At 46.0% G+C, this 27,438-nt stretch overlaps 2 protein-coding genes and 1 pseudogene across 2 annotated transcripts; all 3 read right to left on the reverse strand.

Annotated features, from left to right (window-relative positions):
- Window positions 1-1,951: 1,951 nt before the first annotated feature.
- Window positions 1,952-3,976, reverse strand: LOC123410185 (calcium-binding protein CBP-like). Its single transcript, XM_045103083.1, has 5 exons — window positions 3,505-3,976; window positions 3,357-3,403; window positions 2,667-2,842; window positions 2,524-2,542; window positions 1,952-2,273 (listed from the first exon to the last, which is right to left on the reverse strand). Exons 1-5 carry the CDS (start codon window positions 3,896-3,898, stop codon window positions 2,169-2,171), a joined length of 741 nt encoding a protein of 246 aa, XP_044959018.1. The 5' UTR covers window positions 3,899-3,976; the 3' UTR covers window positions 1,952-2,168.
- A 13,224-nt stretch (window positions 3,977-17,200) lies between these two features.
- On the reverse strand, window positions 17,201-17,694 carry LOC123408243 (annotated as a pseudogene).
- A 5,787-nt stretch (window positions 17,695-23,481) lies between these two features.
- On the reverse strand, window positions 23,482-26,770 carry LOC123412140 (probable galactinol--sucrose galactosyltransferase 6). Its single transcript, XM_045105089.1, has 5 exons — window positions 26,387-26,770; window positions 26,020-26,289; window positions 24,758-25,885; window positions 24,005-24,668; window positions 23,482-23,906 (listed from the first exon to the last, which is right to left on the reverse strand). The coding sequence occupies exons 1-5, from the start codon at window positions 26,566-26,568 to the stop codon at window positions 23,586-23,588; spliced, it is 2,565 nt and encodes an 854-aa protein (XP_044961024.1). The 5' UTR covers window positions 26,569-26,770; the 3' UTR covers window positions 23,482-23,585.
- Between the last annotated feature and the right edge of the window lie 668 nt (window positions 26,771-27,438).

The following is a 27,438-nucleotide window of genomic DNA, read 5'->3' on the forward strand; positions in this document are numbered from 1 at the left end:
TGGCGAGGTGGCATGCCGCTGTGTGGGATGAAGGACAGATCCCCTGAAGCCAGTCGCCGCCGCCCCTCCGGATCTCCTCCAACCCGTGGCTCCGGCGACCGTCCGTCGCCAGGTCAGGGCCTCATCCGGCCGCCTTCCCCGTGGTCCATCTCCATCGCTTCCTCTCTGCTCCATCGTTAGGCATCCGCTGAAGCCACTCGTCGTCGCACCTCCGATTCTCCGTCGCTGCTGGAAAAAGGATAAGATAAAACAAAGGATCGCGAGTGAAAATTTTACCTGTGCAGGGGCTTTCTTGCAAATCTGAAACGTTTTTCCAGATATCCAGTGAATCAGGGACTGCGGGTTGAATCCTTAAAAACGGAGGGACTTTTTTGCAAAAAGGCCGCGACGGACGACAGAAGCGCTCCGCGCTTTATTATTACTAGCAAAATGACCCGTGCGTTGCAACGGGAGAAAAAACATAATCTTCAATGATGATGACCACATTATGTTCACACATCATCGCTAGATTTTTAATTTTGTGCACAAATGCAAGAAAATGTTTCTTCTTTTAAATTTATTCACAAGTTGAAGCAATCTTTACATTTAAAAAAAATCATGGTTGTCAAAAATCTTGTAACTCAAAGAATTATTCTTAATTTCAAGACGTTTTTTTAAAAAACATACAATAATAATCCGATTCGATCCATCCAACAGTTAATTCTTCAAAAATCACACGGGTATATTTTCACAAAGACTTAGAAGCATTAATGTTTAACTACCTACATGAGATCTTTCATGAACAATTTTACAAATATGAGAACAATTTTAAAATCGAGAACATTTTTTACAATTTACAAACATTTACTAAAAATCGTGAACATTTTTTATATTTCAAACGGGTTTCAATATTTTCTTTGGAATTGGTGACCAATTCTAAAAAAGACGAACATAATTTTTGATGTTGGAGGATTTTACTTTAAATTCACAAACATTTTTGAAATGCATGAAGTTTTTCTGAATAAACAAACATTTTTATAAGTTAGTAATATATTTATTAAATTCATGGACATTGTTTTGAAATTTGCAAAAAAAATTATAAAAATTCGGCGCCTTTTTTGAATCCACAAACATTTTATGTTTTCGTCAACATTTTAATTCAAAATTCCTATTTTTTTAATATGCGAATGCTTTTGTAATTCTAAATTATTTAAATTAGAAATAAACAAAAATGGTATGGAAAAATATAAATAAAAAAAGAAACTATCAAAACAGGCATTAGATATTTTTAAAATTTTAGGACATTTTTTAAATGCATTAACATATTTTGAATTAGAAAGCATTTTGTTAAATGATTTTAATAATTTTTAATACATGGAGTTTGATTTGAAATCATGGACTTTTCTTATTTTAAAAACATTTTTTCAAACTTGCAAACATTTTATTGTATATGCGAGCATTTTTTACAAAAACTCCGAGCAGTTTTTGAAGTCACAAACATTTTATTTTTTCAAATATATTGATTTAAAATTTTAAGTTTATTAAAAGTTTGAAGGTTATTTGAAGTTCTAAATTATTTAAAATAGAAAAATAAAATGAAACTGAAGATAAATAAATAAACGGAACTAAAAAAACTGGCGCCTGTGCATGGGCCGTCCCATACGGTGTGTTCGATATTCTCCCAGGTAGCAGAGCGTAATATAGGAGGTTTTTACATGGGCCGGCCCAATCCGAGATTTTTTGCTTTATGAAACGTTTTCTATTACTTACCGATGGCATGGTGGGTTATTTATGCAAACTCCAGAGGCAATTTTCATGACGTACCACAGAAGCAATATATGCTTTATTAATAGGTAAAGATAAAGATAAAGATTAGGGGAGAGGGAGATTTTACTAGACAAACTGGTCGTACATGCCCACATCATAAGTCAATGGATCGGCCCATCACGGCATAGCGGCGCGGGCGACGTAATTATAAAAGGAGCATTCCACCTTTTATTGTCATTGCCAAGAGGTATGAAAAGATCCCATCCGTTGATGTGTTTAGGTGTTGTGCCGAAACAAATATTCACACACACAACTGTGAAAAAAAACACTCCAAACTAACGAACTGTAACCAATCTCAGAAACCTAAAGCTCATGTCACAAATGTACTGCTTTTGCGGTGGTCAAACAGGCACCAGGACTATCTATGGTACAATGAAGGGGATGACCATTGACAAGAAGCCGTCATACGAAAGAGCAGCTGAGCCGGTGTGGCGCGTGTCATTCTCCTTAAATTTTTCAGTCAGACCCTACATTGAACAACACAGCAGCGAAAAATCTATCAGCAAAAATTTCAAACATCGATTACATCTACTACTCCCTCCATTCCTAAATATAAGTCTTTCTAGATGTTTCACTAATGGACTACATATGGATGTATATAGATATATTTTAGAGTATAGATTCACTCATTTTGCTCCGTATGTAGACACCTAGTAAAATATCTTAAAAGACTTATATTTAGGTACGGAGGGAGTAGTTGATTAACTGGCGACGTACCTTCACAACCATTCCGCACCTTCAAGATCGAAACCAAAAAAGCAAAACAAAACATGAATTAGTTCCGTAACTGAATGAGATTATTTTGTATGTAAAATGTACTGAGGAAACATGAATTAGTTCCGCTCCATATATATACTTACTCCACAAAGTTGTCGAAGTCTAGGGCGCCCCGGTTGGAAACACCATTGTTGTAGTTTGCTATGAGAAGATCGATGACCGCAGGTGGTACCGCATATCCGAGGCCGCGAAGAGCTTCTCTCAACTCGTTGGATTCGATCTTACCGCTGCGGTCCCTATCGTATCTGTCGAAAACGACCTGATAGTGCCATGAAGAACAGAAATAAGTCTCATGCTGATGATGATAGATGGATGGGGAAAACTAGCAGATCATCGTCGACACAGGTTGACAAATCTCATTTATTTTCCCCTCTGACTTTCCCTATGGCAAATTAAGTTGCAGTGTTAGATGGGCAATAATTCCATCAGCGCCATAGCATGATTGGGTAACCATCTGTAATCTGTTGATAACATGATTGGGTAACCAGCTGTTCCGTACATAGAAACAGGGTCTCCACTTTCTCATCTGATAACAAAAGTACACTTGCAGTGTTCAGCAGATTGCTATGCAAGGAAGACAAGGCTGATGATAGTTATTTATAATTTGGTGGTCGAACCGCGCGCAAGCGAGGTCAAGATATGCAGGGAGAAAACAGAGAGCATATATCAGGAACTGAATGTGCGCGCTCTGTTTCGTTCACGAGCGTACATGCTTTGATGATCCAAAGTTAAACGATACAGTACTGGGCAAGCAAATTGGCAGTAGCACTCACCCGCCATTGCCCGAGGCAGTTCCACAGCGTCGCGAACTCCGCCGGCCCTGCAACATTTTTTGGAGGTAGCGAGAAATCAGCATCTGTTTTTTGCCGAAAGAGATGCAGATCGGGATGTTTGATGGAGCACGCATAGGCGTGTGCTTACCCATCCGGGAGCGCGGGGAGGCGTCGCTGAAGAGGAAGATGAGGAGGCGGACGGTGCGGATGCTGAAGCGGTGGTACGCGCCGGAGAGCGCGGCCTGCAGCTCCCCCTCGTCGATGCTGCCGCTGCGGTCGCGGTCGACGGCCCGGAACGCGCGCTCCACGTCCGGGTGCGTCCCCGGCGGGAACGCCACGGCTCCTCCGAAACCGCCCATCGGCGGCGGCGGGTAGCCTCCTCGGCCGTAGCCGTAGCCGTACGGCGAGGAGGCCGAGGGAGCGTAGCCGTACGACGAGGAGGAGGAGGGCGTGGGCGCGGGAGGGGCCGATGGCGCGTAGCCGTAGCCCTGCTGGCCGTATCCTTGGCCGTGGGCGTGGCCGTAGCGGTTGTAGTCGGCCATGGCAAGGGAGGCGAGAAGGTCTCTCGGGGTTGAGGGAGGCGGTGTCCGATGGCAACCGATAACGAAACGGCGGTGGATTCTAGCAGGGCTCTCGTTCTTGATATGATATATATATATGGCCGTTCCGTGCAATCTCTTGCCGCTGGATCGTTCATTTCCTTTGGTCGTTAAGCTGATCCGGATAGCGTGTGTGACGAGCTAGTAGGAGTACTTCTACGTACGTACGTAGGAACTCGGGATTTCAGGTCGCGCGAAACCTAGTAGGAGTATCAAATTAGCTTTGTCGTTGTTCGCGCGTTATACTGGAAGTTTCTTCTGGGATGCTTAACTGGGAGTAGTTCGAGAGGCGTGTGCGGCATGGCTAAGCAAACCTTATTACGCGGGTGCTGCCATGCCAAGACGCGTGCGCGTGCGCGCGCTTCGTTTCTTTTTTTCCTCGGCGTTCACCGCCCGCCGCCGACTGCAAGTGGGCCTTACCCAAATTAGATGAACCCGGTGTGTTTTTCGCGGACAGGTTAGATTGCAACCGGGTGAATCATGGAACCACACTTTTCGGGAATGATGGCGCTCTCTCCTCTCCTCTCCTCCTGTTCCCTCCCCCCCGCCCCCTCTCCCTCCTCCCTGCCCTCCCTCCCTCCCGCTCTCCGTCGTCGTCGCTGGAGCCGCCTTCCTTCCCCGAGTGACTGGCCTCGGTCGTGGTCTTGAGAAACGTCACATGAGAAATAAAAAAAATTCTACGTGCATACAAGATCTATTTATGGTGAGTAGTAAGCTGCACATGCAATGCACGTCTTGTTAGAGTTTAAATTTAAATACGTTAGAACTTAAATTCTCAATCCACAAATACGTGCAATGATTTGGATACACTCCATAAACTGTGAGTTTAAATCTCGATGAGATCTCCTACAATGTATCGGAATTAAATACATTACCGACATCTATCTCTATTACCACTCGGATAGAATAGTTATACAATTTCAAAAACTCTTCTAAGGCATTATTGAATCAACATCAAAGGCATCCTACCACCTACTGGTGTCATGCACGAACCCTTCAGAGTTTCACCTAAAACAGGCTAAACCCTACAATTTAAGTGTGAAATATTAAAAAAAGCAATATAAGTGTGAAGAGACACGATATGGACACTCTCTTATATATTATTCATTATAGGATAGTTAAGCCTCAAGTGAATTCATAATTTAATATTTGTTCTTCAAGAAAATTGAGGAAGCATCCAGAAAGTAATGATATTATAATAATAACACCAAAAAAATAAGTGCCAATAAAGGTGAAGATAAAAGATCACAGTATATTTGTCACAATATAAAACAGCTTATGACAAAGCAGTAAGTTAGCTTTTTTTTTCTTTCATTTTGAGCTATCATAAGCTAAATTCAGTCACGGGTAAAGATGGCTTATGACAAAGCAGTACGAAAGCCATGTTCCAGGAGCAAAATAATAAGAAAGACATGTTCCATCCTGGAACCGAGAAACCGACCAACCAATATATATCTTTCCATGATAAAATGCCATATTTTTCCTATTTCTAAATGTTACCACTAAGTTTACATAAAAGATGATTTCAAATTGTCAGTACATTAGTTAGTAGGTCATTAGCATTAGCTCATTCTATCAATGGTAACATGCAGGTCACGACCATTCAGATCAGACTACAAAGCAAAGCAACACCTACAACACATTGATTCATATAATTTCATGTACATCTTGTTCCAGAAGCTTGCACTGAGACCACGACATGATTCTTCAGTGAGGTTGCATTTCAGATGCAACATGAATTTTGTTTGGTTTTCAGCACAGGAACCAGTTACAACATCGTAACCAGGACGACACTCGGCCGGTCTACCGGATGCACTCCGCATGTCGTGCCAACCGGACTGCCCGCCGGTTCCGCTTCGCCTACCCTCGCCTGCTTCCCCTCCACCTTGTGGCTCAGTGTGGACAGCTTCTTGGTCAGATTGTTCTTTGCCCACACCTTCATTATACAAAAGATTCAGACTAAACCTTTCTAGAAGAACTTGGTAGACACGTGGTAACTGCATCAGCCTGAATGGGACCGCAGGGGTAGAAAAGAGGATGCCTCTATACTTGCGAGATCTGTAGTCTTCACAGAAATGTTGAGACCATCTTAAGGCAAGCATATGTACACACTCATCTTTGAGAATCAGCTCCAGTGACTGAATTTGAAAGAGGTGTTCCAGTTCTCATACTCCATCCGGCTCCATTGCGAGTGAAGAATTGCCTTCCGCTGTGCTACTATCTAAGTGAAGATGTGACCCTTCCCAAATATTGTAACTGTCATATAAGGGTGCTGAGGAAGAGGATTTTAGCAGCTCCCAAAGCAACGCACACCTCCGAAGATAAGGATGTGTTAATCTCCGTCCCATATCTTTTGGATCACAAGAGGGATCGATGTGCTTAGATACAAAATATTCTCTAGCAATATCAATATCCTGACATCTCCTGGCAAACATTGTTAATAAGGCAACCACGGAAGATTGATCTGTCAAAAGCTTCTTGTCCATAGCATGCTATTAGTGCCTACAACGCAATACATATGTTACAACGAAATACACCATAACAGAAATATGTAGGTGGTGGGAGATTGCAGAACAGCATACCTGAATGACACAAACAATGTAGAATAGATGAACAATAGGGATGAAGAATTCTGTGGATGTCAAAACATCAACGGGTAGGCAGAAAAGTGCTGACATCAATGAAGAAAATGGATCTTGAGCAAGGACAGGATCAGCACACTGCTTCCAAAATTGAATATCAGGAAATATTTCGCCCTCACTTTCCGGGTCAACCATAGGTAGCGAAGTGCCTATCAAAAACGGAAATGTGTATTTCATCATGCATGTATCTTTTATTCACTCTTCCAAGAATACATAAGTAGGGCAAATAAGCTGGAGATGAAGCAAAACTGAAAGACAAGTTTACAAAGACCGAATCCTACTCTTAATTACCTGCAAAAAATATAGCCATTTACTCTAGCTTCAGCAGATAATTATAGCAAGATAGAGCAGTAATATCATACAAAACTCACGAAATCACTACCACATCAGTTGCCCTATCAAATCGAACCGAATCCCCCAGGAACTACCTTGCTATGGAGGAACTCAGGGGCTAGGATGTCAGCGGCGGATGGTACATACCACACACTGGCGGTCGGAGGCAAAGCTGGTGCACGAACTTGATGTTGGTGCAGGGGTAGCGGAGTGGGTGCTTGTCATCGCTACAAATCCGGCGTACGTCCCCTTCCTCATCCTGTGCGGGTTCAGGATCTCCACCATGGCTTCGTGGGCCTCCTCCTAGCAAGTGTGTGCGGAGGGGTGAGTGGAACTGGCTCGGGTCCGTCGGCGGGGGTTGGGCAGCTCAGGGACCGGCGGGGAGGCTGGGCGGCGGGGCCGACGGTGGCTGCCCACTCGCGGAGGGCCGATGGGGATAGAGAGGGCGTGGTGGCGAGGAGGGATGGCGGGGAGGGAGAGGGCGTGGTGGCGAGGAGGGATGGCGAGGAGGGAGAGGGCGTGGTGGCGAGGAGGGATTGCGGGGAGGGAGAGGGCGCGGTGGCGGCGGCAACACCGGTGGTGCGGGGGACGGGGGCGAGCACGGGCGAGCGGCGCGGGGGCGGGTGCGGCTGCGCGAGAGGAGCGGTTCCCAGACTAATCGATATGGAGGGTTGTTTTCTCTCTTTTGACACCCGGGATTGTTTCGTTAGCGATAATTTTTTCGTTAACGAAGGATTAGTTTCGTTAACAATGAAACTAAACCGTTGATAATATAATCAGACGGTCTAGATCTGTAGTTGGATCTGCCCTCTCGTGCTTTTAATAGTACATATATACAAACTTGAGGACCATGTATCAGGATTATTCAGTTGTAGTTTTTTCTTACTTCTACTGAAACTACATAGCCATTACATAAAGCTAACCACTCTCTATCTTATACCATAGTGACTGCACAAGGTCCTGTTTTACATAGACGTTTTACAGATAGCAACCCCCCCAATATAACCCTACACATTGAGATGAAAGTGCAGTTTTGCTTGGAACATGAAGCTTTAGAATGTTCAAAATGTATAAAAAACACACATTGGACAATGGCTAAATCTACACAGAAAAAGGTGAATACCATGAGGGCTCTTACGCAGTCTGAATAATAGTGGCAGCTCAGATCTCTTTGAGTTCCTCTTCTGTTTGGGGCAGTGTCGCGCTAAGCGTATTGAAACCAGGCCCTGAGCATGAAGGTGTGCTGCAATCGTCTTCTGACAGAACATTTCCATCAGGGAACTCTTCTGGTCTGACAAGGCTACCATGATCCTGGGAGTGCTCGTCCTGGCAGTGGAACTGATCCACGACGACCTTTTTCTGCAATATCCGTAGTTCAGAATGTGTAAGCAAACAAGGGAATTCTCATACCACATCAGCAAAGGAACATGTGGCAGCAGAAACATGGCCTCCTCATATGTCTATCTTCAGAGATGGTGTAAAGACCACAAAACTAAGTGTCCGTATTAAACTCAAAACGTTGGGTCCTCCTTTCATTAGAACATCGTAACCTCAAGAAATTTCAATGGAAGTATTTGTTTTATTTTGCACACTGCACATTTCATATATTAGCTTTGCCATGCCGATCAAACTTGTCGCGAACCAACAACTTTCAACAAAACACACGTACTTCACATAAAGATTGAACTGATAAAAAGTACAAACGATATATCGCTAACCAATTAAGTCGATTTTTCAGTTCTCACCTCTTTATGTACCTCAGTCATGACCTCTTTATCGGTACCAAATTTCTGTCCTACAAAAAAAGTTCCCTATGCTGCAAAATAAACAACATGAGATCAACCTTTCTCACAAACAGTAAAGAACAACAAATCATCGGTTTGATCAAACTTGGCCTGAATAAAAAAGATCATTGAAACCACACAAGGAAGCCTTGGAATTTTATCGAGAAAGAAACAAAAACTGATAGCAGAAACTTGAATTAATTAAGCACATCATGTACTGTATATCCCTACATCCATCCCAAGAAATTGTGTATAGATCGAAGCATGAAGCAGCTGTCCACATATCAATTAGAGAACAATTTGGAGGGAGTAACAGGGGGATTTTGCCTCACCGGTGGAGTATCTTGTCATGTGATTGGAGTGATATTGGTGACCACCGTATGCCCGTACTGCTAGCAACGCACCCCATGCTGTTCCCCATGCGACAGAACTTGACACATAATATGGACCTCGCCGACCATCACACGGACAATGATGCACCAGGGGACAAGACAGATTGCAAAAGAGGGGACAGAGGGTTCTGCACATGAGAGGAGAATGCCTTACTCGTCTCCAGTTTGACGTTTTTGCAATCACAAATATCCCATTGTATCACAGTTCTTCAATTGAATATATGTTTCATTCAATTTCAGCATGTTCTGAATCTTTATTGCCTAGAATGAAAAATGGAAGTGTTATTCCATAAGAGAAGCAAATCAAAATGATTTCCCTACACTTCCATATAAGCTTGGTATTTAAGAAGCCACACTTTCATTTCAAGAAAATTCACCTACATCAATTGATTCACCTTTCCCTTGGCGTCCACTCAAAGTATTCTCAACTCCTAAACGCAAAGACATGCTCGCGTATATTGACATGTCAATTGACTTTCAGCCATAGAAAACTGCTGAATCCAGCTTGCTTAACATGAACAGAAAAAAAGAACCAGTATTAAAAGGATACATGAGCATAAATCATTAATTTATCTTCAGTTAGCTACACATACTGCATGGTGAGGCATCTTCAGAACTTTAGATGATTGTTGGTTTAAGTTATATTGGCCGTTGTAGCATGAAGCTTGATTTTGAGAGCACACACATGATAAGAATGGATACAGAGCACATATTTTGGTTTCCATGTTCGTGTAAAAGTACTAACCAGCAATTTGATGAAATAAGGATCATGTAAGGACCTAACGATGTTCCGGTAAATGAAGCCAAGAACTGTCGTTACTAAGCGCACCTCTGCAGGTACAAATCTGAAATTGTGTACCTTCAATCCACTCCATGATTAAGTTCTCCGTGCCAGGAGAAGAGATGACAAGATCTCTCTCATTGTCTGCTCGGGTATGTCAGTTCTATCATGGTGGGTTCTAATAAATCTATAGAAATAAAATGTATGGTGGGTTCTAATAAATCTGCTTAGGTACATCAGTTCTATCATGGTGGGTTCTATCATGATTAAAGCTTCAAGTACATCAGTTCTTCTCAGGAAAATACAATGATCTCTCAAGAAATTGTTTGCTCCAGACCGACGAACCGCACCATTAGTACTGGCTTCTAATAAAATTCGACCAACAGCGTGTCAATCAATATCAAATCTCTTGAATAGTAAGATGGGCTGGACAAGAACAACACACCATGCCCATGCAATGCAAGGAGGAAGAAGGCCGCCATCCATGACCCTAGGGGATGGAGTGGCGGAGAGGGGAGGAATCACATGGGGAAGATAGGATGCCAGAGGAAGACGCCGACATTGAAGCTCCGGCAGCGGCTGTGTGTTGAAGCTCCGGTAGCGGTTGGGCGCTAAAGATCGGCGGCGGGCTCCTCCTCTCCTCTCGTCTCGCCTGTCTCTGCGTGTCGCCCGATCCGTTCCGCGTGGGTGCCTCAAGGTTGGTTATCCGCGTGTATAGAGAGGGATCGACGGGGTTTCGAGAACCACCAGGGAGCCTCTTTCCGCGGCAGCGTGGCTGGGCAGCAGGGTGTCTGTGCGTCGGCGCGAGGGCGGCGAGGGGCATGTGCAGCGACGTGGGGGCCAGCCGGGCGGCCGGGGGCCGATGGCGTGGGGGGCAACGGGGGCGGTCGTGCGCGGGCCTTAATTGGGTGCGGGAGCGGGAGGCGCGGCGTAGGGGGCGACGGGGCGGGTGGGAGCCGGCGGAGCCGGCGGGGGTGGGCGGGCTTGGGGCATGAGCGTGGGAGCGGGTGGGCGGGCACGGCGTAGGGGGCGACACGGCGGGTGCGGGTGCGCAGGTGGGCGGGCGAGGGTGCAGGGGCGAAGACGTGCGCGGGCCTCGTCGATTCGCGAGACGTGCGCGACGTGGTTTGTTAACGAAAGTAACTTTCGTTAACGACGTTTTTAGGCCCTTGATGGTGTAATCAAACGGTCTAGATTGTAAGTTGGATCTGCCCTCTCGTGCTTTTAATAGTACAGATGACCATCTACGAGAGGGGAGAGTGCATCTACATACCCTTATAGATCGTTAAGCGGAAGCGTATATAACGCGGTGGATGTAGTGGAACATCTTCGCGATCCAAATCGCAGCCCGTCCCGCAACCCCATCATGATCCATCCCGATCCAGTGTCGAACGGATGGCACCTCCGCGTTCACCACACGTGCAACTCGATGATGATCATCGCCTTCTTGATCCAGCAAGAGGGGCGAAGAGGTAGATGAGTTCTCCATCACGACGACATGGTGGTGGTGGTGGTGGAACTAATCTAGAGGAGAAAACAATCTACAGAGAAAGAGGGCAGCTCGTGGCTTATTAAGATTAGGGTTGCCCTCAAAATCCTCTAGTATATATATATGAGGGAGGGAGGGGAGGAGGCAGCCTCAACCCTAAGGGGTTTGGCCGAAGTGGAGAGGAGGTGGAGGAGTCCACCTCCAATCCTACTCCTAGTAGGATCCCACCTTGTCTCCTCCTTCCCCTTTTCCCTTTTCTCCCTTTTTTGCTCCTTGGCCGAAATAGGCCCTCTTGGCCTGGCCGCACCAGCCCACTAAGGGCTGGTGCACCACCTTAAGGCCTATTAGGTTCTCTTCCGGGTGAGTAGCCCTTTCCGGTAAAACCCCGGAACCCATTCGTCACTCCCGGTACGCCCAAAAACTTTTCGGAAGCCAAATGCAACTTTTCTATATATTAATTTTTACCTCCGGACCATTCTGGAGCTCCTCGTGACGTTTGGGGACTCCGAACAACTCTCGGTCACCAACATACATGACTCAATAATACCGAAACGTCACTGAACCTTAAGTGTGCAGAACCTGCGGGTTTGAGAACTACGTAGACATGACCTGAGACACTCTCTGGTCAATAACCAATAGCGGGACCTGGATGCCCATATTGGATCCTACATATTATATGAAGATCTTTATAGGTTGAACATCGATGCCAAGGGTTCAATTAATCCTGTATGATGTTCCCTTTGTCCTTCGGTATGTTACTTGCCCGACATTCGATCGTCGGTATCTCCATACCTAGTTCAATCTCGTTACCGGCAAGTCTCTTTACTCGTTCCGTAATACAAGATCCCGTGACTAACTCCTTAGTCACATGGCTTGCAAGGCTTGTTGTGATGTTGCATTACCGAGTGGGCCCTGAGATACCTCTCCGTCACATGGAGTGACAAATCCCAGTCTTGATTCACGCCAACCCAACACACACCTTTGGAGATACCTGTAGAGCATCTTTATAGTCACAAAGTTACGTTTTGACATTTTATACACACAAGGTATTCCTCCGGTGTCCAGGAGTCGCATGATCTTATGGTCATAGGAACAGATACATTGACATACAGAAAACAATAGCAATAAACTGACACGGTCATATGCTATGTTCATAGTTTGGGTCTTGTCCATCACATCATTCTCCTAATGATGTGATCCCGTTATCACTACAAGGAATATGCTAATACACGACGCTATATTTTCGTCGCTACATCGTCACGGTTTTTGGTTTACGACGATCTCACGACGAAAAACCAAGCGTCGAAAACGGAGCGTCAGAAATGAACAGCAACGACGTTTTGATCAAAATCGCCGTAACCTTTACGACGATTCTTGGATTGTCGTAACCTTTACGACGATCCTAAATCATCATTGGCAATCTAATCCAATCCTACGTGGCAGTCCTACATGGAAAAATTACGACGAAATCAAAACGTCATGGCTGAAATCAGCCCAGCCCAGTTCATTTGATCACATGGGCTGGTTTATTTTTTTGGGCTTTTTCTTATTGGGCTTCTTTTGGGGCCTTAGCATATTTACAGCCACTTCTAGTATTGTTTTCGAATTTTGGTTCATGGCCTTTTACTTTCTATTGATTTTCTTTTTTGGCCATTTTTATTTTGTACTGGTCCCACATGTCATGCTGATCTCAAAATTAATCCCACACGTCAAAAAATTCACATTTTGTCAAATAAATATCATAACTTGGTCCCCTTGTCATGTTTCCATTTCATAGGTATTCAAATCACATTCAGAATCAATATTTCAAACAGGCTAGGGAGCAAATAAAATTCGTCCAAACCAACATTAAATTTGCCTATTACAATCTTTACACTACACCACAACCCAGATATACCTATTACTGCCTACTATTACAATACATATGCTAATCTTTGTTGATACGCTTCATAGCTTCACACTTGGCTTTGTACTTCACATGTGCAAAAAAAAAGAATAAGATATGAACTAACACTGCAGGTATTTAAATAACAACATTTACAAAAAAAGTGTAAACTAACACTGCGGGTATTTAAATAACAGCATGATCTCGCATCCAAGCAGCTCTTATATGTTATAACTACACCCAAGAGTTGTAAACAACCAACTTACATATATTACTACTATAGCAAACAATCTTGAATGCATATATTTAGCTATGAAAAGGGAAGGAGAAGAAAAATGACACATGAGCAGTAACCACAAATCCTACAAATCCAAGAGGAAGTAGAACCATCCTGTGAATCGGTAACTAGACAAGGAGCGCTATAAACCGAGTCTTTGCATGTTAATCACGACCACAAGCAAAGAATTTGAACACCATCTATTCACCGAAGCAGCAGTAGGTATTTTCTGCTAGCTTACTGCATCTAGCATGCATGAATAGTATTGGTATTGAAAGTAATCTCTGTAGCTTTGTACTGTTGATTGCTTTGTAGTATTGATTCGGACAACGATGCTTTTATTGTACATGATTATGTAAGGGAAGGCAGACCATGGCACATAGATTAATTATTTAGTTGAATAATTAAAGTATTAAATTTAATTAGCCCCCAAAACTTGAAATTCTACTCTAATCCTGAAAGACCAGAATCAAGGTCAAAGACAGTTGGAGATTATATTCCGTTCTTACTATGTATCATCTTCCAGCATAGAAAATTACTCAAAAGATCTTAGCACAGCAACATATGCTCACCTTTCTGATCTGCAGCAGCTTCACCTGAATCGTCTTTGGTTACACCTTCTACCTCAACCACACCATTGACAACATCATGACGCTGTCATTTTGCAGGTGCGAGAAATCAATCAGATGGATAATGGCATACCGCATCAAATATGATACAAGATAGTTTGTATTGTATGAAGCATGCAAAACAGAAACGATTTCTTTATATCCAAGTTTAGCAGCTATTATTATAATACAGGTGAGAGTTAAACACCGGTTACAGGGGTCAAAGTGAAGTTCGGAAACAGGGTAAAACAGAATAAGCACCCGCATTGGTATCAATTGGTGTACCTTTGAGTACAGTGGCTCGTACATCTTCTGATATTTAGCTTCAAGCGCAGCTCTCTCCTCAAAAGACTTTGCCTCAAATTCATCATGCTGGCTCTGCCAGGTGCCAAATAGCAAACAAAGTTAAGAAATCCATCACCAGATACAACTAGATTATTTTGAAGTCCAAACATACTAGTTGTGCTTTCCAAAAATTGCCAGTACCATTTTATATGGTACCATCCTTCTCTAAAAAGGAAAGGGTATTACACTACGATCTAATGAGTAGCAAATCGGTGATAGAGCTGGGCAATATATCAAGTTGTTGGAAACATGCACAGTGCGTAGAAACAGGAAAATCCAAACTTCCAAGTCAAAGACAAGCTGATGCATGGTCAGTTTGGAAGATATAAATGTCTATGACCTCTCTATCACACAGTTATCACGCTGTTATTTATCTAACTTAGTCAAAGTTTAAGCATGCACATACAACAAGAATTAAAATCTGTTGTCACTTCCATAAAACTGCACAGAACATATATACTAGTGTATCTCAACTTATAAAGCTAAAGCATGTGCATCCTCTGGACATGTAATTTTTTGGACAAGGATGCTAATTTGTTGTATAAGGCATCACAACAATTTACATCCCTTGCCAATTTTCATGACCCATAGAAAAATAGTATGTCAGCTTACAAAGCTAAAGCATAGGTAGCCAACGGACATTTATAACTTTGTAAATAAAGAAGCCAATCTGCTATACATGACATCACATGACTTAATCGCATGTCAGTTTCATGACCAAATCAGGAAAAATATATGTACATCTCTTGGATTTCCTATGTGTCCATCAAGGCATCATTTCCCCCCAAAAAAAACTATGTACTAACGAAGATAGCCATTGCGCGATGGCCATGAACCCAGAGTGACCACCATATGCGTGACTTAATGGTTCATGGATCAATAGGCATGAGCTCAGATCAAATGGATCAGAGGAAGGAGAGGACCGTAGAAGCTCACCTTTGTGATTTTGTAGCCGATGCCAAATAGCACCGCTGTCGTCGAACGACGCAGGGAAAACAGAAGACGCCGAGGCCAGAGACCATGCATAGCAATGCACACACCTCAACAGCAACCTGATCATAATCAATGGAAAAATTAGAAGTTAGCCAATTCACATTACATCATCCATATTACCTCTTCTCTATAAATATGACAGCCAACACATGCTTTATATTTTTTCAAGCATAAAATTCATACTACATGAAAAGACATTGGAAATAGAAACTCCTATAAGAGCAACGTCACCATGATATGCTAGCTACTACAATGCTTCTACTTCAAGTAGTGCAGTTACAATCAGAGACCAATCCCTAACCAGACATGGCCATGGCACGATGACGATGACCATGGAAACACAAATAAGTGGATAAATAATCAATAATCATGCAATGTCAATATGCCCACACATGTGTCACGATGAATGTCTAGGAACAAAGGGGTGTGTAAATAATTAAAATGGATTTCAGTTTACAAAAATAATGAAACTGGAAACGAGAACGCATATCTCCAAACAGAAGACTGGAAACTATAGATAGTGAAATGATCTTAAATAATGAAACTTGTATTATCTCTATCGTAACCTGATGTGCACTAACAGCTAACTGTGATGAGAGTAGTTTGCTACCGCAAAACAGAACGATCATCAGGAAAGAACGAATGCTATGCACCGGGATTCACACAATCGCAAATTCAAAATCCCCATGTGATGGCGATGGAGCAGAACAGAGCAGGATACTAGCTACTTTGCACGCACGGATTAACCGTAAAAGGCGCCACTAATATAAACATCTCACACGGATCGCTCAAGTAACAAACACAAAGACTCCTCACATCACATTAACAGTCGAGAACAACGGCACATAAAAATTACTTGCAGGTTCTAACTACGGAGCGATGCTCAAGGTGTCGGTGGCAGTCCGAGTTCATCCTCCTGCATCACATAATGAAATTGATGGTTCGTCGTCAGATAATGTGTTCATGAGGAAATTAACAGTGGTTGATTAATGTGCTCTGCTTAGAGTTTTCATTTCACGCTACATATTTTCACTAAGAATCTGCAGCTGAATTGTTACTGCTATGGTAGCACGCTTTAGAGCTTTTCGGTGGCAGTTGACTTGGCGTTAATAGCTTTCTGTCATAGTTGTCATCTCGGTAATTGCAACAATCTCATACCATCTGGTACATGTGGTGGATTTGAAGGCCAGTGTAAATGTACATCATGACATTTTTTGCATTAGTATGATTTAAAGAAAAAGTCGCTATCTGAACAGGTTAACATGATCCCTTAAAGCAAACATCTGCGAGCAATTTCATACGAGATGTCTCAAATTGCCATGAAAGAAACGCATTAGTAAAAGCAGGGACAAGATCACTATGACTGCTAGAACACTCTACATAGTATTGTAGCTTCTATTTGTAAACAATTGGTTAGATATTGTTTACAAGAGAGGCTGTAAACATGATCTCCATACTAATGCTCGATAGTTCCTCATTTAAACGCATCTAGCCTGAGGTATCCTTTCAGATCAAGCACCGAATCAAAGGGATAAACAATGATGATTGCTTTCTCCTGAAAAGTATCCTCCCAAGATTCGGCATCTCAGAAAATAATTAACATCACATAAGTAAAAATATATCTACAAGACAAGACATGGCCGCATGTCTGCACGATACACAGGTGGTAGGTGCGTGTCCACAATGAGAGACAATAGAGAAAAAGCCTCGCGGAATTCATATTGAAGAGTAAAAAAGCTCACCAGCCATGAGGGATGTGTCGGCCTGGGCGATGTTCCGGGCCATGGCGCACATGAGCGTGATGCCGTGCTCGGTGGCGGCGACGGTGTTGGCTGTGGGCGCGTTGACGACGATGCAGCCGTGCTCGGTGGCGGCGGTGAGATCGACACTGTCGATCCCAACGCCCGCATGGCCGATGACGCGGAGCCGGCCGCTGGAGGCCTCGAAGACGTCGCAGCCGACCTTGGTGCCGGAGCGCACGATGAGCGCATCACAGAGCGAGATCTTGGCCCGGAGCTCCTCAAAGGAGAGGCCGTAGGAGCAGTCGATGGCGAACTCCCGGACCAACGCCAGCCCCGCGGCGCCAGATTCTCGGCTACGAGCACCGTGGGCTTGCCCTCAACGGCAACCGCGGCGGAAGCGGGCGGGGACGCGGTCGACGCGGCGGGGGCCACGGGCGCGGAGACATAGATGCGGCCGGCGGCGATGTGGGAGACGAGGGGAGGAGTGGATCAGACCGTGGGACGACGAGTGGGTCTGGTAGGGTTTGCATTTGTTTTTCCTTTTTGTGTTTGCATTTAGATCTGTTGAGAGACGTTGGATCTGGTTAGCTTTGACGGCTCAGATCAGATACACTCGAGTGATCTGTGGGATGGGTGGTTCTCCATTCTGATTGGTCATAGATATGTTTCCTTTAAAATGCATTTTGAAACAACATAAAATTTTAAAAAATGAAAAACTTTCACATTATATCATTACATGTGACCCAAATATTTTAAAAAACTATTCTCTAAAATGAGATATTATGTATAAAGATTCATACTTTCCAAGTTAAATGACCAAAGTTATGTTAAAATTCATGCCATGGTTTATTCAAATGAAGTAATATTGTGCACAAGGGTGCATCTTGGAATGGCAAAACAATTTTGCCTTAGGAAGTTTTTATTTTTTGGTGGAGTGAGGTTATATGGTGAGTTTCACCCCGTGATAAATTTTCATCAACTATAAAAAAGAATAAAATGTAGTTGCTTCACAAAATGAAAATATTACCAGAAACAAAGATTGGATGATGAGCTCACATGGATTGTCAGATGGGGCTAAAATTTTGTGGAGAGCTACTTTTGGGCACATATAAGATGTGGAAAAAATTGAACTCATCAGGATATTCCTATCTAGTACTTCCTTCACAAAGTTGTTAGCTGAACACAAACTTTGAAAATTTGCTGAGAAAGATTTACTAGGGAAATGGTTATGAAAGTTTTCATGAGGCAATGATTTGGATAGGAAAGAATGCCCAAAAAATATGAGGGTAATCAAAGAAATAGAAATAACACTTCCTTCACAAAGTGCTATTATAAACATAATAGGAAAATAAATATTGCTGAATTATTTTTGAACTATGGAACGAATGGTTTTCACATATTTGAGGAATATATGATCCAATGTATTTATGAGAATTTTTCAAGAATTTTTGAAATGACAGAATAGTAGGTTGCTTCACAAACTAGGATGAGGTGGGATAGAATGGACCCACGAGTGACATGTCAACATAGTTAGAACATGTTACGACATTTTTATAATCGTCGTAAAAGTTATGACGATCCCATCTTATGTGGTTATGACGTTTTTGACTCACATCGCCGTAATTTATATGTAGATTTGATCCCCTCAAACGGCTTACGACGATCTCGGATGAAATCGTCATAGATTTATGATGAATTCATCAACGACATCTTAAAGAACGTCATGTATGAGCATATTTCTTGTAGTGTATCAAACGACATCTCATGTCTATGGCCAGGTAACTTTGACCATCTTTGATCAACGAGCTAGTCAATTAGAGGCTTACTTGGGAGAGGGTGTTGTCTATGTATCCACACATGTATTTGAGTTTCCAATCAATGCAATTCTAGTATGGATAATAGACGATTATCATGAACAAGGAAATATAATAATAACCAAATTATTATTGCCTCTAGGGCATACTTCCAACAGTCTCCCACTTACACTAGAGTCAACAATCTAGTTCACATCACTATGTGATCGTAATGAATCTAAAATTCATAAGGTTATGGGGTTTGATCATGTCTTGCTTGTGAGAGAGGTTTTAGTCAACGAGTTTGAACCTTTCAGATCTATGTGTGCTTTACAAGTCTCTATGTCATCCTGTAGATGCTGCTACCACGCGCCATTGGGAACCATTCCAAACGACTGCTCCACTATATGAATCCGATTTACTACTCACAGTTATCAGGATTAGTGTCAAAGCTTGCATCGATGTAACCCTTTACGACTAACTCTTTTATCACCTCCATAATCGAGAAAAAAGATCCTTAGTCCACATGGCAAGGATAACTTTGACCGTTGTTCAGTGATTCATTCCTAGATTACTCTTTGTACCCCTTGACAGACTCATGGCAAGGCACACATCAGGTGCAGTACACAGCATGGCATACTATAGAGCCTACGACTAAGGCATAGGGGACGACCTTTGTCATTTCTCTTTCTTCTGTCGTGGTCAGGTTTTCAGTCTTACTAAACTTCATACCTTACAATACCGTCAAGAACTCCTTCTTTGACTGATCCATTTTGAACTCCTTCGAAATCTTGTCAAGGTATGTATTCATTGAAAGTTATATCAAGCATTTTGATCTATCTCTATAGATCTTGATGCTCAATGTTCAAGTAGCTCAATCTAGGTTTTCCTTTGAAAAACACCATTCAAACAACCTTTTATGCTTTCCAGAAATTCTACGTTATTCCCGATCAACAATATGTCAACCACACATACTTATCAGAAATTCTATAGTGCTCCCACTCTCTTTCTTGGAAATACAAGTTTCTTATAAACTTTGTATAAACCCAAAAACTTTGATCATCTTATCAAAGTGTATATTCCAACTCCGAGATGCTTGCTCTAGTCCATAGAAGGATCGTTGGAGCTTGCATACTTGTTAGCATCCTTAGGATCGACAAAACCTTTTGGTTGTATCACATACAACCTTTCATCCAGGAAACCGTCGAGGAAACAATGTTTGACATCCTATGTGCAATATCTCATGGAAACTGGATTAGAAGAAAGGTATTTAGCACCGATGTTGTCACACCAAAGAATCGTTGGTTGGCGCTGAGGGGCCCTTAACTCACCAAGCAATGATTGTACCCATATAAGCTCTGATGTCGCATTGGCTACAACTTTGTATTCAGCCCAAGGACTACTGCGAGAAACCTTAGCCTGCTTGCGAGCACTCCAAGCGATCAAGTTAGGACTAAGGAATACAACTTATCCCCCTGTAGAGCGTCGATCATCATGATTACATGCCTAGTCATTATCCGAAAAAGCAGAAATAACACCAGATGGAGCAGGCTGAAGGTGCAAGCCATATGAGGCCGTAAAACGGACATAGCAAAGAATGCGTTTGACAACAGACTAGTGAGAATCACAAGGTGAATGAATGTACTCACAAACATGATTAACCACAAAGGAAATGTTCGGTCTGGTAATAGTCAAGTACTGCAGGCCACCAACAATATTGCGATATATAGTAGCATTAGCAGGACAAAGAAGTGCACCAGTATCAACTGAGATCCTCTCGGTAGCAGACATGGGTGTAGACACAGGTTTGCACTTGAGCATACCAGCATGATGTAGAAGATCCTGTGAATACTTTTGCTGAGTAAGACACGGTCCGGTAGATGCATGAGTGACTTCCAAATTCAGAAAATAATGAAGCTTGCCGAGGTCCTTGACAGCAAAATCAGAACTAAGAGCTGAGAGTAGGCGATCAGCAGTAGCGACTAAAGAACTAACAAGGATGATATCATCAACATAAACTAGAAGATACATAGTAACCTGAGGTCGTTGTAGTAAGAACATGGATGTATCAACTGTTGAAGGAACAAAACCAAGAGCTTGAAGAGAAGAGGCGAGACGAGCATGCCACGCACGGTGAGCCTGCTTAAGGCCATATAATGCCTTGTCCAACTGACATAGGTGATGAGGATGATCGGGATCAACAAACCTAGGTGGTTGTCGCATGTAGACTTCCTCCTCCAATACACCATGAAGAAAAGCATTTTGAACATCCAATTGACGAAGAAACCAACCACGAGTAACTGCCAAAGATAATAAAAGTCGAATGGTAGTAGGCTTGACAACTGGATTAAAAGTATCCTCGCAGTCACGTCCATGACGTTGTTTAAACCCTTTAGCAACCAAACAGACCTTGTACCACTCAATGGAACCATCAGAATGTTTCTTTACTTTAAAACCCCATTTGCAATCAATAATATTAACACCGGAAGGAGGAGGTACCACGCGCCAAGTTTTCTTGTGAAGAAGAGCATGATACACTTGTTTCATTGCAGCTCGCTAGTGTGGAATACTCATCGCATCCTGAAAATGCCGTGGTTCGGATGTTGGATCAAATATGCCACTGCGACTGCGAGTGTGCGGTCCAGAAATGACCGAAGGTGGAACACGACACGGTGACGACACATGCACTTTGACACAAGAAATTCAATGTTCAAACATCAGAAATTCCGGCATCGTTTCCGTATGGCTAGCCATGTTTTCAACCAGATTCGAGAGGGGGTGGTCGGATATGATGACTACTTCGAGTGCAAAGACGATGCCATTGGAAAGACTGGCTTCTCGTCTTATTCAAACATCAGAAATTATGGCGTCGTTTTCGTAAGGCCAGGCACGTTTTCAACCGGATTCGAGAAGGGGTGCTCGGATACGATGACTACTTCGAGTGCAAAATGGATGTCATTGGAAAGATTGGCTTCTCATCTTATCAAAAATGCACTACAGCTATCTGGATGCTTGCTTACAGAGTACCCGGTAATCTTATCGATGGGTACGTCCATATGAGTGAGTCTACGTGCCTAGAGTCGTTGTAAAGATTATGCAAGGTTGTGGTTGCAGTATTTGGCCCTGAGTACTTGAGAGAGCCGACCGCTGCAGACACAACCCGCTTGTTGGCGACCAATGCTAGCCGGGGATTCCCACGGATGCTTGGCAGCATAGACTGCATGCACTCGGAGTGGAAGAACTGCCCTTCTTCTTGGCAAGGTCGGTACAAGGGCCATGTCAAGGCTTGCACTCTCATACATGAGGTCGTGGCCTCTCAAGATCTCTGGATCTCACACTCTTTTTTTGGCATGGCTGGATTGCACAATGATATCAACGTGCTTCAACGAGCGCCGGTGTTTGCAAGGCTTGCCGAAGGCAACAACCCGCCGGTCAATGTTAACATCAACAGTCACAACTATAACAAATGATACTATCTAGCTGACTGAATCTATCCAGAGTGGACCATTATTGTGAAGACAATCTTCAACTCTGTCGGAGAGAAGAGGAAAAGATTTGCCCAAGAGCAAGAGAGTGTTAGGAAGGATGTCGAGCGTGCCTTTGGTGTTCTGCAATCTCGATGGGCCATAGTTCGGTATCATGCTAGAACTTGGAGCACCAAGAAGTTATGGAAAGTGATGACTGCTTGTGTGATCATGCACAATATGATCGTAGAGGATGAGCGTCCGAAACGTCCCATGATCAAGGGTTTGAGTTTCAGGATCACAATGTGGTGCCTCAGCATGGCAGAGAAGTGGCATCGTTTGCACATTTGAAAAAGTCATATTCAGTTGCAAGATGATTTGGTTAAACATATGTGGGATCATGTTGGCAATCAATTGATGTATCTTGTAGACAATTTAATTTTTATTGAACTTTGCTATATTTTATTTTCACTTGTGAAACTATGCTATTTCATTTGCTTTTGAAAAATAGGCAAAGTTTTGTATTTGATGAAAACCGGCGGATAGCCGGCCATGCAAATAAATATGAGTCGGAGCGTTAGGTGCGCTGCCGATTCATATCGTAAACCGGGTGGACATAGAACCGACAGACGGTCCAAATAAATGAAAACGGATAAAATCATCGTTTATCCGGGTCGGTCGGTTGGAGTTGCTCTGATACGCGTTGTGAGATATAAATTACCAAGCTGTAGATCTTCATAAGATGGACCAAACTGACGCGGACAGCCACTCTGCAGCGTAGGAACGTGCTTCAGGTCTGGACCGGATGGCCGCATCCTCCTCCTCTGCCAAAGCGCCCACACAAACAGAGGAGAAATCTGTGCGCATCCCATTGCCGGCCGGCACGTGCCCGAACTGAAAGGCTCGTCAGTGAACCAGATAGGCAGGTACCCACACCGGAGGCCACTTGTACAGTTCAGGGTTCCGGCAACTAGCGGCGGCAGGTTGATTAACTCAGATGATCAATGCGACCGTATATTTCTCCATCCCTTCAATTCAATAATGCTAATAATCAAGAAAGCATACACTATCGATGGATCGCAGAGCCGGGGAGCTAAAAATCCTACAGCTCAATGGCAATCTTGTGAACCCTTTCCTTGGGCAATGGCATGGACTCCAGCTCGAGGATCATCATGCCGGAGGAGGCATCGTAGGAGAACTCCGCCGGGGCTGACCCCAGCGTGCATCTCCTCGGCCGGACCGACGAGTAGGCGCCCAACCTCCCGCGTCCCCGCACTTCCATGCGCACCAGCCCGACCGCCTCGCCGGAGCTGACGTCGTCGCCGTCGGCGAGGAGGCTGTAGGTCAGGACTTCCACCGCCGCGCCGCCGTTGAACATGTCCACGAGGCCTACCGGCGCGAACCTGAACCCGGCAGCCAAATCCTGCAGTTCACGGTGATCATTTTGTCAGTTCAGGTATACAGAAGCCAATTGTACCGTCAACAAGTATCGATCAGATTGGACATTGCAGAGGTGCTGACCTTGATCGGCGACACGGTGAGCACGTCGTGCTCCAGGACCTTGAGGGAGACTGGCAGCGCCGCGCCGTCGGGGAGGACCACGATGTCGCCGGCGCCGTGGCGGTACACGGCGCAGTCGCCGCTCCACCCGGCGGCGCCGTCCGTCGCCGCCTCGGCGATGAGGTGGACGTCGCGGCTCCTGACGCCGCAGGTCAGCGCGCCGGCCCCGGCTTCCTGGTGGAAGACGTTCTTCTTCTCCGCGGAGCTCCAGGCCGCGCCCTGGCAGTTGTACACGCCGAGCACGCCGGTGAACCTGTTCATGTTCCAGATCTTGAGCAGGGTGGCGCCGTCGCGCGCCGGGTCCGCGAACAGGCAGTCCGTGGTCGGCCGTCCCGGCAGCCGCGCGCGCAGCACGGTGCCGTCCGGCAGCACCATCTTCCTCAGCAGCTCGAAGTCGTGCTTCCCCGGGGCGTCGCTCACGTAGACGGGCCCGCCGCTGATGGCGCGCGCCGAGCCGTGGTAGTCGCCGGCGGGGTGGAGGGAGTGGAACATGTCCCAGTCCGGGAGCATGAACTCGCCGAGGAACACGCTGTTGTACGCCACCGCCGCGATGTGGATCGTGTGCGACACCGCCTCCCTCGGGAAGAAATCGTCCGACGCTCTGACCACCGCCGTCTGCTTCGAGCTGCACGCAGATTCAGCAGAGATGATGATGATGAATTTTCTCTTGCAAGATTTGGATGTTGTCGATGGAGGGATTGAGCTCTGTCTTACCAGTAGAGGGCGTCGGTGTTGTGGCTCATGCAGGCGATGATGCCGTTGTCTGGGAAGTTCTTGGCGACGGAGGCGTCGAGCGCGCGGTGGTACTCCTTTGTGAGCTGCACGCGGCCGCCGTGGCCGGCGCCGAGCGTCTCGAGGACGCACTGCACGTCCACCTTGACGCCGTCGACGCCGGCAGCGGCGAGGTACGCGTGGAGCTCGTCGTAGAAGCGGTGCACGGCCTGCGGGTGCACGAGGCCGAGCCCCTGCAGGGTGAGCACGTCGGTCTTCATGTTGGGCTCGTTCTCCGCCACGCCCGGCGAGATCTTGGGGAACTGCATGGTGGAGCGGTAGGCCTCCATCCCGGCGACACCCGGCCGCACGCCGCCCCAGTAGCCGGTGATGGCGTGCCACACATACACGTACTTGAGCCCGTACTTCTCCTTCGCCGCGCGCACCAGCGTCTCGATGCCAGTGGCGGTGGCCGGGTCGTCGCCGCTCTGGAACTTGCTGTTCTCCTTGATGCCGGTGAGCCGGGGAAGGGGCGGCGGCTTGCCGGCCTCGCCGGCGTGATCCTCGTCGGTGCTCTGCTTGTCGGTGCCGACCGACTGCCAGCCGTCGTCGATGATGACGAACTTGGGCGGCGCTCCGCCGGCGGCGAGGCTCTGGAGCCCGGCCTCGACGCCCTCCTGGGTGACGTCCTGGTAGAAGGCGTCCCACGTGCACCACCCGAAGTAGTCAACGATCGCGGGCAGCTTCTTCTCGGCGCGCGGGCGGAAGGTCCCGAGGCAGGACCTGACCGCCGCGACGGCGCCGGAGATGGCGGCGAACGGATCGGACTCCGTGGCGCCCACGAAGAGCACGCGGTCGAAGGAACTGGCGAGCGTGCCGGCGTCGCCGCTCTCGACGCAGAGCTGGAGCTCGTCGCCCCCCGCGCCGCCGCCCTGGAGGCTGGCCCGGAACGCGCCCTCCACGAGCGGGAGGAACACGACGTACGACGCCTCCTCGTCCTCGCCAGCGCCGGTGGCCCTGGACTCCACCAGCAGGAACTGCGTCTCGTGCGGGACGTCGCCGCCCTTGTCGCCCATCCGCTGCGCCATCCACCACATCTTGAACCGGAAGCACGCCATGAACCGCACGCCCCTGCACACGCCCACACCAACCCAAAGCCAGATCAGATCAATGCCGATCGAGACGAGCCGAACAGACACAAGATCACGCCGCGTCCTCCCCCGAGATCGCATCAGGCGGGCGGGCAGGAGGGCGAGCGGACGCACCTCATGTTGCCGAGGGAGACGACGTGGCGGGAGGCCGGGCCGGCGAGGTCGGCGCCGAGGAAGACGCCGTCGACGGGACCCCTGGCCGCGGCCGACGACGCCGACACCGCGTCCGGCACGCCGGAAAGCACCGTCCGCCCGCGGACCGACAGCTCCCCTGCGGCGAGCCTCACGGACGACTCGATCGTCATCTCCTCCTTCTCCTCCCTCGCGCTCCGCCGGCCGGACAGCGACGCCCCCTTGGCCGCCGCAAGAGTCTTAACCGAACACCTACACAGAGACCAACAAGAACGTCAACAAGGCGAACGCAACGTCGACGACCGAGAAAAACAAGAACAAGAACGGGAGGATCGACGAATGCACGCACCGGCGAGGGCTGGACTGTGGATCGGGGAGGAGGCGGAGAGGCGGGGACGCGAGGAGCGGTGGGCGGGAAGAGGAGGACGAGGCGCGGGTATATATACGCGCGTGGGGAGAGGAGGAGGAGGGGGGAGGAGATGCGGCGGCCCCGGCGCTGCGGCAGCTGGAGATGAGTGCTGCGCGCGCCATCACGGGTGGGAGCCGAGGAGCATTGGCGGCTGGCCTGGCTGGCTGTTAAATCTGTTGCGGTCCGCCGGATCGGAACGGGAGGGGATGGGATTGGCCTTGGATGACGGGGAAGTGGGCTGCTGACAGTGTGCGTCGTTGGTTGCTGGTGGCGCCTTGTCGCTGGTGCCAATCCGTCCAGCTTTTTTCTGCTAGGATGGCATCGCGTGCACGGGCCCGACTCTCCTCCTTGCCACACGAGGACATGACTCATTCGATTCACATGACTTTTGAATCTACAGACAGATATGGAACGTGTTTTGGTTATGTGCATCGTTTTGTGGGACTTTTTTTTTGTTTTGACCTTTTGGACCAAGAAATTCCCGAATTGACCTCACGTTTAAAAAAGTTGAATCTAGCCTTTTTTTTTATTCTAACATGCTCGATGTCTCGTGTTGGGGCCCGCACGACTGGCATGCCTGTTGACTCGCTGAGTGGCAAGGGCCCATCTTCTTCCTTGCGGCCAAAGGAATAGATCGAACTCTCTTTGTCACTCATCTTCCCCCTCACACCAACACCACCTTTGATCTACTCAATCCTCGATCCAAATTCGTGGATGTGAACCCCCCAAGCATCTCTGCGGTATTCTCCCCAATTCTTTCAATTTATCTTTGTTAGAACATCTTATTTTTAGAACAGATTGGGTGATGTTAGATTAGTGCTCCATGCGTCCCAAAATAGGTGTTGCTGCTTTAGTACAAAATATGTACTAACTTAGTACAAAATTTATGACACTTATTTTGAGACGGAGGGAGTAGATGATTTCTTAGTTTTATGAATTTCTATGTAGTTGTTAGATGATACTGATGATTTGTATGTAGTAAATGATGTGTT

Source organism: Hordeum vulgare, chromosome 7H (assembly GCF_904849725.1).
Source record: "Hordeum vulgare subsp. vulgare chromosome 7H, MorexV3_pseudomolecules_assembly, whole genome shotgun sequence".
Classification (NCBI taxonomy): domain Eukaryota; kingdom Viridiplantae; phylum Streptophyta; class Magnoliopsida; order Poales; family Poaceae; genus Hordeum; species Hordeum vulgare.